General features: G+C 44.1%; 1 protein-coding gene across 2 annotated transcripts; it reads left to right on the top strand.

The window, feature by feature from the left end:
* The first annotated feature begins 590 nt into the window (after positions 1 to 590).
* Positions 591 to 10,125, top strand: LOC119302297 (filament-like plant protein 1). Of its 2 annotated transcripts, none has more exons than XM_037579334.1 (5): positions 591 to 846; positions 2,157 to 2,410; positions 4,836 to 5,160; positions 6,864 to 9,175; positions 9,393 to 10,125. In XM_037579334.1, exons 2-5 carry the CDS (start codon positions 2,294 to 2,296, stop codon positions 9,771 to 9,773), a joined length of 3,135 nt encoding a protein of 1,044 aa, XP_037435231.1. In that variant the 5' UTR covers positions 591 to 846; positions 2,157 to 2,293; the 3' UTR covers positions 9,774 to 10,125. The 2 variants fall into 2 exon arrangements, with proteins under 2 accessions (XP_037435231.1, XP_037435230.1); XM_037579333.1 differs by lacking the exon at positions 591 to 846 and adding an exon at positions 1,013 to 1,385.
* Positions 10,126 to 11,869: the final 1,744 nt, after the last annotated feature.

The raw sequence follows: 11,869 nt of genomic DNA on the forward strand, positions 1-11,869 counted from the left end.
GCATTGTATGCGGGCGCTGGCATGGTGCCAGCATGAGACATGGCCGCTGGCATGATCGGCCGCGGGCCTTTTTTATTTAAAAGTTAAATGCGAACATGAAATAGGTCGGCGCGTTGGGCGCATTGCCGACCCAAATATAAAACTGGGCGGACGGTGGGCAGACGGCCGACCCAAACGGACAAAAAATGGACAAATGCGCCGTCCGTTTAAATCGCTCCATTGAAGTTGCTCTAAGCAGCCGACCCAAACATAGCTGAAGGCACGAACCAACTCAAATGGATGAAAAGCGGCCAAAATGAGCGTCCGGGGTCCGGAAGTGGCCCCCGTTCGGAGTCCGGTTTCCACCGCCGTACAAGCGGCAGAGTATCCCCATGCCGTCTGGCTGGCGGGGCCCGTGGCCTCCGGAGTCGGTCGGGCAAGACCGCTGGACCCCCACCCGGTACACGAGCCAAGGACGCGCGGGGCGAGCCGAGGAAAAGGCGGGGGCAAGACACAAACCGCGCGTCGTCAGGCGTACGACAACCCCCACATCGCCCGGGAGAATCCAAACCGAATCACGCCTCACGCTAAACTAATAAACTAAACTAAACTGGGCTACGCCAAGAACCCTAATCCGCTGCTGCAATCTCGCTCTCCGTCCCCAGCGGCAAGTAACACTAACCACCACCACCACCACCCATGCCAGTCAACAAAAGCACTCACGAAGGCTACAAGGTAGTCCTAGTAGTATACTACGACAGACAGAGAGAGGACCGCGGAGCGTCGGCGATTCGAGCTGCCCGGGCGGGAAGGAAGGAAGGAGCGAGGCAACGCCGGCCGGCGGCGACCACCATTGATGCGGTGCGGGTGAGTGTGCGCCTCGGGTTCCCGCTCGCTGCATTTATTTTAGTTGCGGGAATGGGAAAGAGCCGCTTTGGATTCTTGCTGCGGCTGCGAGCATTTATTTCTTCCTCCGATGCATTCCTTCACTTGGGAACTGGAAAGTACTCGTACTATAGTATAGGACCATGACATCTCACATGGCCAAAGCTGCATGAGGCGGTGGTGGTGGTGGCCAAGCTGTTGCAGCAGCAATGCCGACGCCCATGGCCACCTCCTCGCCAGCTCCCCTCCCGCTCCCTTTTTCCCCACTCCGCTTTTCGGCTCGTCTTCTCTCGCCCCGATCTGCGTCCGTCTGTGCGACTGCGTGAGCTGACGCTTCTCGCTTTCCGTTCCTAGCGCAGCCTGCACACCCATCCAGTATCCTAGAGAGAGAGAATATAATCCTAGTGAGAGAGAGAGAGAATAAAGAGAGAAGCATTGAAGAAGAAGAAGTGGAGTGTTGTGTTCACGGAGTTCTTGCACTCGATGCGGGGGCATTGCTCCGTGTGATGCTTAAATAGCAGGTATTAATGCAGCCCATTCCCTCCCGCCTTACTCTCCGGGACCGGGACTCGTCCTTCTTGGTGTCCGCCATGAAATTTCTCTAGCTGCTCTGCTTTTCTTCTTTCCCCGCTTCCCCAGGGCTGGTCTTTGCCGGTTTCTCTTCAAGTTAGGTCTGGATTTGGGGGTTTCAGCATATTTACGCGCGGGGCTTAGGTTTAGGTTTAGGTGATTGGCGAGGAGGAATTGGGGATTTAGGGATTGTGCCTCTTGTTCTTTGCCCAAGGATTATCATTCCCTTGGTTGCTCGAAGAAGAAAAAAATTTCATATTTATTCCTCGTGTCTTTCTATTCTATTTGGGGGAGTTGAGAGCAGTCGGTGGCTACAACTTTTGGAGTGACGCATTGCAGCTTTTTTGCTACTATTTTGCTCGCACCTTCTTCTCCTGATGTCAAGGCAGAAGAGCAATCTCTTTTTTCGGGTCGGCTGTTCTTAGTTGGAATTCCTGGACAGGCATAGTTGGGACTTTGTGTCGGTCAGTATTGGTCTTGCCCACTTTTGACTCTTGAGCTTTGCCAACAAACAAATTTCGCCGGTCACTGTTTTTTTTTCTGAATCCAACCTAGTTCCTGCTTGGTCTCAGTCGTTGCAAAATTAGTTCGTGTCAATCGTGACCACAGTTCCTGGTTGGTGTCATTAACTGGGAGCTGCATCTTTTTCTACCTGCCGGTTGGTATCATAAACGAGTGATCACTGATACTAGCAATTTTCAACTGGCTGCTGTTTGATACAGATTAGTCATCTTCAGCGCAGCACTGCATGAGGAGATCTTTCTGCATCGCTTCCTGTGCCAATGTTGATTGATCAAACCTGCATATGCTGGTGGTAGCTGAGAAAGGAGAACCACTTTTTCCATCTTTCGGATAGTTGATGGTTATGGACCGCACGGGTTGGCTCTGGAGGCGCAAGCCTTCGGATAATAGTCCTGGGGCAAGCGATATCTCTGTGCCCGTGTCATCGCATCCTCAGTGCTGCTCGGGCGATCAGGTTCTACCCACATGCCTTCATTTTGTATCCTGCAAATCTTTTCACCTCGGCATGAGTGTAGGGTAGTTAACACATTCTTATCATGGGGAGCCGTTTTGTTGAATGTGGCTCTTTCTCGAGGTTTGGGCAATGAATTCTAGTATTCGGAAAGTTCTGAACTTCACTTTAATAAAGAATTTATAGGCTTTCTGCCTTGGACAGATTGATAAAGCATACAAACTCATAGTTTGATCTGATTAAGTAGGACAGGTGTTCAGATGCTAATGTTTGTTGAGTACATTGCCATTGCCCATTAGTGGGAAATCTTGTGATAGAGAAAGGCCAACAGCTTTCAACCTATCAAGTGTAAGATTAGTTCCAGTTGTGTAAGATTTACTTGTTGAGCCACAACCATTGATTACGAGTCGAGGGACTAGTCGAGACTAGTCGCTAGACTAGTCTATGAGTCGCATTCTGGGTGTCGACTAGAAATCTCGTGTAGACTAGTTCGCCGAGTCGAGGAGTCGAAGGACTAGTCGTAGACTAGACTAGACTAGTCGTGCACCTTGAGTCGTTCGACTCAATTTTTTTTTAGGGATTGGGAGGGGATAAGTGAGCCAGCCACCCTGCCCCTTTCCCTTCATTGCTTCTGCTCTCCATGGATCTGCACTCCTCTGCTCTGGCCCTCTCCCTCCACTGCTTCTGCTCTCCCTAGATCTGTCCCTACGGTCTCCCTCCCTCTGCTGCCTTCTGGCTACTGGATCCGCTCGTCCCTCAGGTTGCAGTAAGCAAGCAAGCATACTAGCAAAGTAATTTCTCCCTTCTCTTCTTCCCTTCTTCGATTCGATTTTTACCCCCTGCCCTCTTCCTTATTTCGTTTTGTTTGCTTCAGTTTCAAGATCCTTAGGTCTGAAGTGCAATGTCTACGCCGGAAATATCTCAAGTATTGTTTCAGCAGCTGCAGCTCAGGCCAATGAGCAATATGATCCATGGAAGGATCCTGCAAGAAGCCAACTAGGAGCAAGGCCCAACATGGAAATATGCTTACTGGCCTAATCTGCAGGACAAATTGGCGCTCCAATGCACTTCCTATAGTATATACTATTACATATTAATACTAGGTTTTGGTAATTGACTACTGCAGTTGTGAACTACAGTACCATGTCGACTAGTCCAGCAGTAGTCTAGACTAGTCACGATTAGTCTATGAGTCTCAACCTTCGAACGACTCATCGACTCGTCGACTCGTAAACGTTGGCCACAACTATGATACTTTAGGCTCTATGTCTATCCATAAGAGGATTTTAGCAATTTCTGAATGTTCGCTAATACTGGTAAAGTCTGTTCTTGATTTTCGATGAAACAAGTGTATTTCCTAATAGTTGAATATCAGCAGTACCTTGCAAAGGACTTAAACGTTTAAGTGATGCTTCCCTAGTCCTCAGACCTCGCAACAACTATAGGGCATAGGCTACTCTGAATGATTGGCAAACAAATTCAATCAAAAGCCTGAAGAACATAGGTCGTTCGTTTTCAAGAAAAAATGGTTTCGCATAGATGGTTAAAGAAAATAGCTCTGGTAGCTACCAGAAGGACTTGATTGATGATGTGAATACAGTATGCTTACAATTTTGTAATACATAGATCAGGTCTTCTCCGGATTTTATCATCTAGTTCATTAATTTGAACAAAAACTTGATTTCTGTTGATGCTCAAAAAGTTACTAAAACATGGTACTAGGTATTGCTTTTGAAATTTATACCTCACTTCTATTTTTTCAAAGTTATTAAGTTCTGCAATAGTCGTATGTTTCCTTCCGCCTTTGGTGAATAATTGACTTCCTAAAATTCGTGCAGTCAAACTATTCTAACTTTGACTACTACTAGTAGATACAGATATATTTGGATTGGTAAGGTGAAAATAGTACCGTTTGGTTTGTCCTACTAATACATTCATGATTTTCTATTAGCATGCTCCTACAAAAACTAATGGTTGAACATCCATATTGAAGAGCGTGTCAATGTTTAAATGTCATCTATTTACAAACAGGCGGGGTACTTTTTCATGTGATGTACTCCCTCTGGTCCTTTTTACTCCTCGTATTAGATTTGTGTCAAGTCAAAGTTTGCAAAATTTGATCAAATTTATATTTAAAAAAAATCAATATCTACAATACCATATACATATATATTTTATGAAACTACATTTCATAATGAATCAAAATTATTGATTTGACATTGTGAATGTTGATACATTTTTCTATAAGTTTGGTCAAAGTAGAGATACTTTGACTTCGGACAAAACTTATATGTAGACTAAAAAGGACCGGAGGGAGTATGTGCAGATGGCATCTATTACTAACTCTGCACACGTCTTTTACACATATTTTCATTTTTGTGAGAAAAGGTTATTTAAGCATTTAAATTTTCTGCTCCTGTTTAAGCAGGAGGTTCTGAGGCCTGTCTCAAACAATGCTTCAGCACATCATGGTCAATCACCCAAAGTCTCTTCGAGGGTTAGGCATGACGAGACCCAAGAAATTGGAGTACCAAAATTGTCGAATGAGAAGCTAGCATCACGAGTTAATTTAAATGATTTTTCTCCACAACATGGTCAGTCACTAGAATCATACCTATCATCAAATGGAGATGAAGAGACCAAGGAGACCATGAAGAGTTTGAATGAAAAACTTGCTGCTGCCCTTTTGGCTATTAGTGATAAAGAGGATCTGGTTAAGCAGCATACTAAAGTCACAGAAGAGGCTGTTGCAGGTAAGCTTGAAGGGAATCGAATGATTTCCTCATTTGTTCTTGTGCATTTATATACTCTATAATCAGAAAAAGGAAAGGACTGTACTGTTTCTGTATTAGCCCCTGGGGTGTAGATAGTATTAGGTAAAATAAAATAAATGGGGAAGTCCTAAATTAGACCAACGGAATTCTGTTACCTAGAATAAGAAAAGGCACTTACAAATTAATCTCATCCTTTATAATATAATAGTGACAATTTTTCTTTGTTCAGAAGCTCATAACATCAGTCCTGATAAGCCCCAATTTGCTGTTTCTTCTCCGCTAATAAAACCTACTCCTTCTACTCGCTCTAAAAAATGGGATTTGTGTAATAAGTTGTTGATATTCAACAACTCTGGTGGAGGACTCGCAGAAATACCTCGGATAGTACCACAATCTCTTATACGCACAATAAAATGTTGAACAACTTCAATAAGTTTACGCATAACGTATCCAGCATCTGCTGTTCGTACAGCAGTATCTAACCCCTTTGCGGGCTCCATAGTAGAAAATTATATATTCTGTCAAAGGGAGTCCCATATTTCATTTACAACAACTGCTAGAAGTATAATTATGTTTAAGTTAGAGATTAGGACTTAGAGATAGAATCGGTTTAAATCATGTACGACTTGCCCTCTACTCCAAGTCTCTCTCCCTCCCATGTACTTCTTTTTTTTTAGAAAAGGAGGATATACCCCCGGCCTCTGCATCTGGGCGATGCATGCAGCCATTTTATTAATTATTTACAATGACCTTACAAAGTAATACATCACTAAGCCTGAAGCCACCATCTTGGCAACACCTGTCGCTACTCCTATCCCCTTGATGAAGGGGTGCCGAATGTCCGAGCCTAATACCAAACAGACATCACACCAAAGCCTAACATCTAAAGCCGGATGCCCTAGCCCAGCCACAATACCGGGACTAGGTCACACCGGTCTGGCGCACTCTCAGAGGCCGCCACCGCCGCCGCCCATCGCATAGCGGAGGATCCCACCGGAGCACCTTGCCAGCCATGGGTTCGCCGGCTGCCGCCGCACAGCCAGGACGCCGCTGTGGCTGCCGCGCGAGGACACCCCGCACGAGGCGCCCCAGCCGCCTCCTGGGAGATCCGGCGCAAACCTTCTGCCCTAGCCCTTTTGGCGTTGGGCGCGGCCAGTGCCGACGGCAGCGGTGGCAGGGATCTGCTTCGCGGGAGGGCTGGCGGCGTGAAGGAGTTGGTCCCCCCGGCGTTGCCCTGGGTGGCGGCGCGAGGGGGTCGGGAGTGAGGGGCCAATTTTCCTTGTTCTGAATTCCCCTCCCATGTACTTGTACTTTCTATATATACCCCATATGAGGGTCAGATCAGTACAACAGAACAACACAAATAGCCATCCTATAATTTCCACAACAACAACAAAGCCTTTAAGTTCCAAATAAGTTGGGGTAGGCTAGTGTTGAAACCCATAAGATCTCAAAACCAAGTCATGGTTCTGGCACGTGGATAGCTAACTTCCACACACCCCTGTCCATGGCTAGTTCTTTGTTGATATTTGATTTATTAGCTTAAATTTTAATTTGTTGATGGATTGTATTTCTGCAAGTAATGTTCAGCTTCATTTCTGCAAGAGAGAAGGGGAAGATACTTTCAGCTTTATTATTCTATGTAGTAATGTTCACAACCATTTCGTTGATGCTTTATGTAGGTTGGGAACAAGCTGAAGTTGAAGCTACTGCCATCAAGAAGCTGCTTGAAGCTGCTTCCCATAGAAATGACTATCTCGAGGGTCAAGTCAGCCACCTAGACAAGGCCCTCAAGGAATGCGTGAGGCAGCTGCGCCTGGTAAGGGAAGAACAAGAGGAGATAATACGTGATGCACTTACCAAGAAGTCCCAGGAGTTGGAGTCTGAGAACTCCAAGCTGCAAAACCATATTGCTGAGCTGAAGAAGCAGCTGGCAGCAACCAAATCAGAAGCATCCACCGTGTCTGCACAGCCTGATCTACAAGAGAAGCTTCAGACAATCGAGAAAGAGAACTTGGATCTCAAGGCCAAGCTCCTTGTACAGTCCAAGGATCTGAAGATACTCTCACTGGAAAAAGACTTGAGCAATCAAGCAGCAGAGACAGCCAGCAAGCAGCACCTGGAAAGTATAAAAAAGATTGCTAGGGTTGAGGCAGAATGCCGCAGGTTACATTATCTAGCTCAGAAAACAGCATTGGTCAATGATTCTAGACCTCCGCCAAGCGCAGAATCACTAACTGACAGCCACTCTGACAGTGCAGAATGTATGGTTGCTGTTGATAGTGAATTGAGAAATTCTGACTCGTGGGCATCTGCTCTGATTACAGAGCTTGATCAGTTCAGGAATGCGAAGGCTAGTGCAACAAATATTGTGAATAGTCCTGTTGAGATCGACCTAATGGATGATTTCCTTGAGATGGAAAGGTTGGCTGCATTGCCTGAATCAGACCAGACAAGCTCTACCTTTGATATGGAGACAGATTCCGACAAGGCTGTGACGAGAAACAGCTCTTCTAAAATTGAAAATGAAGAATTGCGGCGTCATGTTGCAGATTTGCATTCGAGGGTTGAAGTGGTTGAAAGCTATAAGAAGGAGCTTGAGATAGCTCTGATAGAGGCTAGAAATCAGCTTGACATCTCCTGTGACGCACTAGTGGCGGCAAGGAACAGGCTGGTTGAAATGCAAATGCAATTGGATTTGGCAAATGACTCTAAATATGCTGCTCTGGGAGATGTGGACCGATTGGACTCGGAGAAAAAGGCTTTGGAGTTTCAACTGGAGTCCAAATCTGTAGAAGCTGAGGAGCTACATGCGATTGTTGCTTCATTGGGAGAAAATGCAGAAAAGAAGGAATTTGAGTCACAGTTAGAACTGGTGTCAGCCGAAGCCGCAGAGCTTCGGGTGACTGTGGCATCATTGGAAGAGAGGATTGAAACCGAGACTGCTCTTTCTGTGCAGCACAAAGAAAAATCAGATGCTGCATGCAATGCTAAAGAATTGTTGGAGAGACAGCTGTATTCTGCAAATGCGGAAGTGCAAAAACTGCATGGCATCATTAAATCACTAGAGAATCAGGTAGAAGAAGAGAAGGCACTGCACGACGAACTCATGACACAATCATTGCTGAAGATTGAAGCAGCTGTTGAGGCTGTTAAAGAACCATTGGAGGCACAGCTTTGTTCCGCAAACACCGAAGTAGAGAAACTGCGTGGCATTATCGAAGCATTAGAGAGTGAGATAGAAAAGGAGAGGACAGTGCATGAAGAACTGACATCACAGCTAGACATGAAGATTGAAGCAGAGAGAACTCATTCTGAAGCTGTTAAGGAATCATTGGAGGGACAGCTATGTTCAGCAAATAGTGAGGTAGCGAAACTGCGTGATGTCATTAAAGCGCTAGAAAATGAGGTAATTGAAAAAGAGAAGGCATTGCATGAAAAATTGGCAGAAGCAGAGAAATCTCTTTCTGTGGAGTCTGTTAAAGAATCATTGGAGGCAGAACTCCAGTTAGTCAACTCTGAAGTTGTGAAACTGCGTGATATGGTGACAGCGCTTGAGCATGAAGTGGTAAAGGAAAAGGAGTTCTCTGACGAGCTCCAGCTGCAGCTAGAAGCTCTAGAGGCCATAAAAAGGGTGTTGGAGTCAGAGGTTGAGTCTGCACATCAGGATGCCTGGAAGCTTAAGGAGAAGGTTGAATTGTTTGAAGCAAAACTGCAGGAACAGATGTTGTCAGCAGCGGAGTTCACTGCCAAGGAAGAGTCTGTGCAGTCACAAAGAACGGCAATAGAGCATCAACTTGAAGCATCAAAGGCCGATGTTGTGAAACTGACGAACATGGTGAGCTTCCTCCAAGGGGAGGTTGTGCAGGAAAGGTTGCTGTCAGAAGATTATGAACAGAAATGCCGAAAGCTGGAGGCTCAGTTGTCAAGGGATATTCGGGACGCGAAGCTCTGGAGGCTTGCAAACTCAAATGGAGACCTAAAGACCAAGCAGGTAAATTTATCTTTATACTGAATCTGGTGATTGCGGCTCTGATAACATTTATGAACTTGTGTTTTGTCGATTATCGATCCAGAGTAGAAAGAGGATTCTTTAGCATTGCGCCACTAAAGTTGTTGCAGCTCAAACATCACACCTGTTAACCTGAATGCATATAAATTAAGAGAATCAATATTCTATGTCTGAATATGAATCATGATCTTTGTTATAGGAGAAGGAGCTTGCTAATGCAGCTGGGAAGCTTGCAGAGTGCCAGAAGACCATTGCTTCACTGGGACGCCAATTGAAATCACTGACAGAGATCGATAACGTGGTGCTGGAGCCTGGACTAGGACTACTGCTGGAACCCAGGGACATAGCACTAGACTTGAGAGCCAGTGATCCTGGCCTCCTTCAGAAAAGAAGCACTGGTTCGAACTTTGCAGTCTTCGCTGATGAGTTATACGATCTTGACCTTCCGGATGGCGATGTGGGCTGCTTTTCGCCACTCCCATCGATGATTCGACCGTCATCGCCCCCTCCCTCGGAAATGTCGGTGTTTGCAGGGGGGCTGTCGTCGCTTAGTAGCTACAGGGGCAAGAGAAGAAAGTAAGAGCTGATGGATGGTTAGAATGTCAGGATTGATTGCCGCTAACAGTTTATGGACAGCTCTCATGTGTAGGAGCAGGAGAAGAAAGTAGAGATTGCCCGCATTGCTCAGCTAACAGTCTATTGATGCTCTCATCTGTAGAGGTAGTAGATCAGTGTACATTTACAGAAACTGATTGGTAGATCTGTGTGCCGAAAATTCCATTCTAGCAAGCTCAGTTTTTCACAGCCTGCTTGATGAAAAGTCTTACTGTATTGTATGGGTGCTGGCTGTTTGCTTCAAAATATAAACTCGGTAGTACTCGGTGTGCTGGCTGTGTTGAATACCATTTATGGTGGTTTGGTGCGGTTTCTACTATAGCTGTGTGCTCATGAATAGTTAGGTCTGTTTGAGCCTGATTGAGACAAAAGGTCACATTTTTGAGATTTCTCGACAAACATCATTAGCCATGTTTAGAAATGTGGAATTTGCAAGGACTTACTGCATGTTTGCTTATTTAAGCATGTTCAAAATACTGAAATCACATGTTCAAAATTATTATAGTGTTTATGTCTCTAATTTTACTTTTAATTGATTGGAGAGTATAGCGTAGACAATGATTTTTTTGTGTATAAAATCTGCATCACAAGAGATGATCGTGCTAGTTTGAAATAAATAAAAATAATTGTTCCAATAAATGAGAATAATTGTGTTAATATTTTTATTTTAATATGACCTCTGATTTGGTGATGAATTTGTGTCAAATGACATGTTGCATGTTTGCTTATTTAAATGTGGTATTATGTAGTTTTAAAATAATTAAAATTTATTCATCAATGTTGAGATGGTTTAATGATGAGCATTGTGAATAAGAGCTTCACTTATATACACAAACTAAGTTACAATATTTTCATAAGGTTTATTTTTGTTATAATATGTTGACTCTATATTTCATGACATTTGAAAATTACTCATGTATAAATGTGTCATATGTGCACCAACTAAGAGAACTAAATATAATGACATATACATATATAACATGTATACCCTCTCTCTTTTGTTAGCCATGTTTCAGATTCAACAATGCTGAGAGTGACTTTGTTTACGAAATGGGAGGATGGTGAGGACATGGCTACCTTGAATACGACCAAAAATATTGCGCACATACATATTTTTAGGTGATTTATAGTAAAATATACGCAATAATTTATTTATGTTATCCAAAAAAAATACTTCATCTTTTCTTATTTTATGTCTAATTGCATAATTACTGGACACCTATTCAAGCCATGTGGGAGGATAAATCAAAGAGTCGTGATTAGGTGTTGTACAAGAAATTCTCTCACGCCACTTTGAGCTCAAGAGAAGTCATAGATCAAGTTTCCCATGTTCTCGACTCAGATTCCGATTGCACTAACACATTTGACTTCAAATGTTTTTGACGTTTGCATTCAGAGTTCAAATTGGATGAATCATTTGTTGTTGAAAAGTCTATCTCGTGGACTTTCTAACCCAAATGGATTCACATTCAAATCCCCCCCCCCCACCGAGCACAAAGACAAAGCAAAAATGATGCGACATTGTTGTAGAACTAGAGCATGACGCGCGCTTTGGCGCGCCTATTCTTCGGTCGTGGGTTAAGTCCTCTGTTTATTTTGTATGTGGTCTAATTCAATTGGTTGGCTCGTTGTGTGTAATTGTCATTTAATTGTGCTATATAGCAGCGATGATCATGTTTAAATATTTTTATAAAAGTATCCATCTAGCGAAATTAATGAACAACTGTTGTGGGAGCTTCGTTCAATATGCCTGAGCTTAATTTCTTGCTCAATGGTTATTACACGAAATATTAGAAAAATGGAAGGATAGAATGGAAAATCTATAATCATAGTTACACTCTGGTTGGATGCAAGAGAGTAAATTGCTAACTTTCTGCATGTTTTCCATCGACTCCTAGCTTCCAAATTAAGCACGTGCGGCCTCGTCGACGATGTAGTATGTGTCGAGCCAGAAGCGGCTCCCCTCATCACAAAAAACTCCATGCTGAAGTTGCTGGAAGGCTTCACCTGCACGCCGAAGAACCCCGTATTGCTCTTCTGGATCTTCTTCGGTGGCATGGC

The sequence above is a fragment of the Triticum dicoccoides genome, chromosome 5A (genome assembly GCF_002162155.2).
Source record: "Triticum dicoccoides isolate Atlit2015 ecotype Zavitan chromosome 5A, WEW_v2.0, whole genome shotgun sequence".
NCBI classification, from domain to species: Eukaryota; Viridiplantae; Streptophyta; class Magnoliopsida; order Poales; family Poaceae; genus Triticum; species Triticum dicoccoides.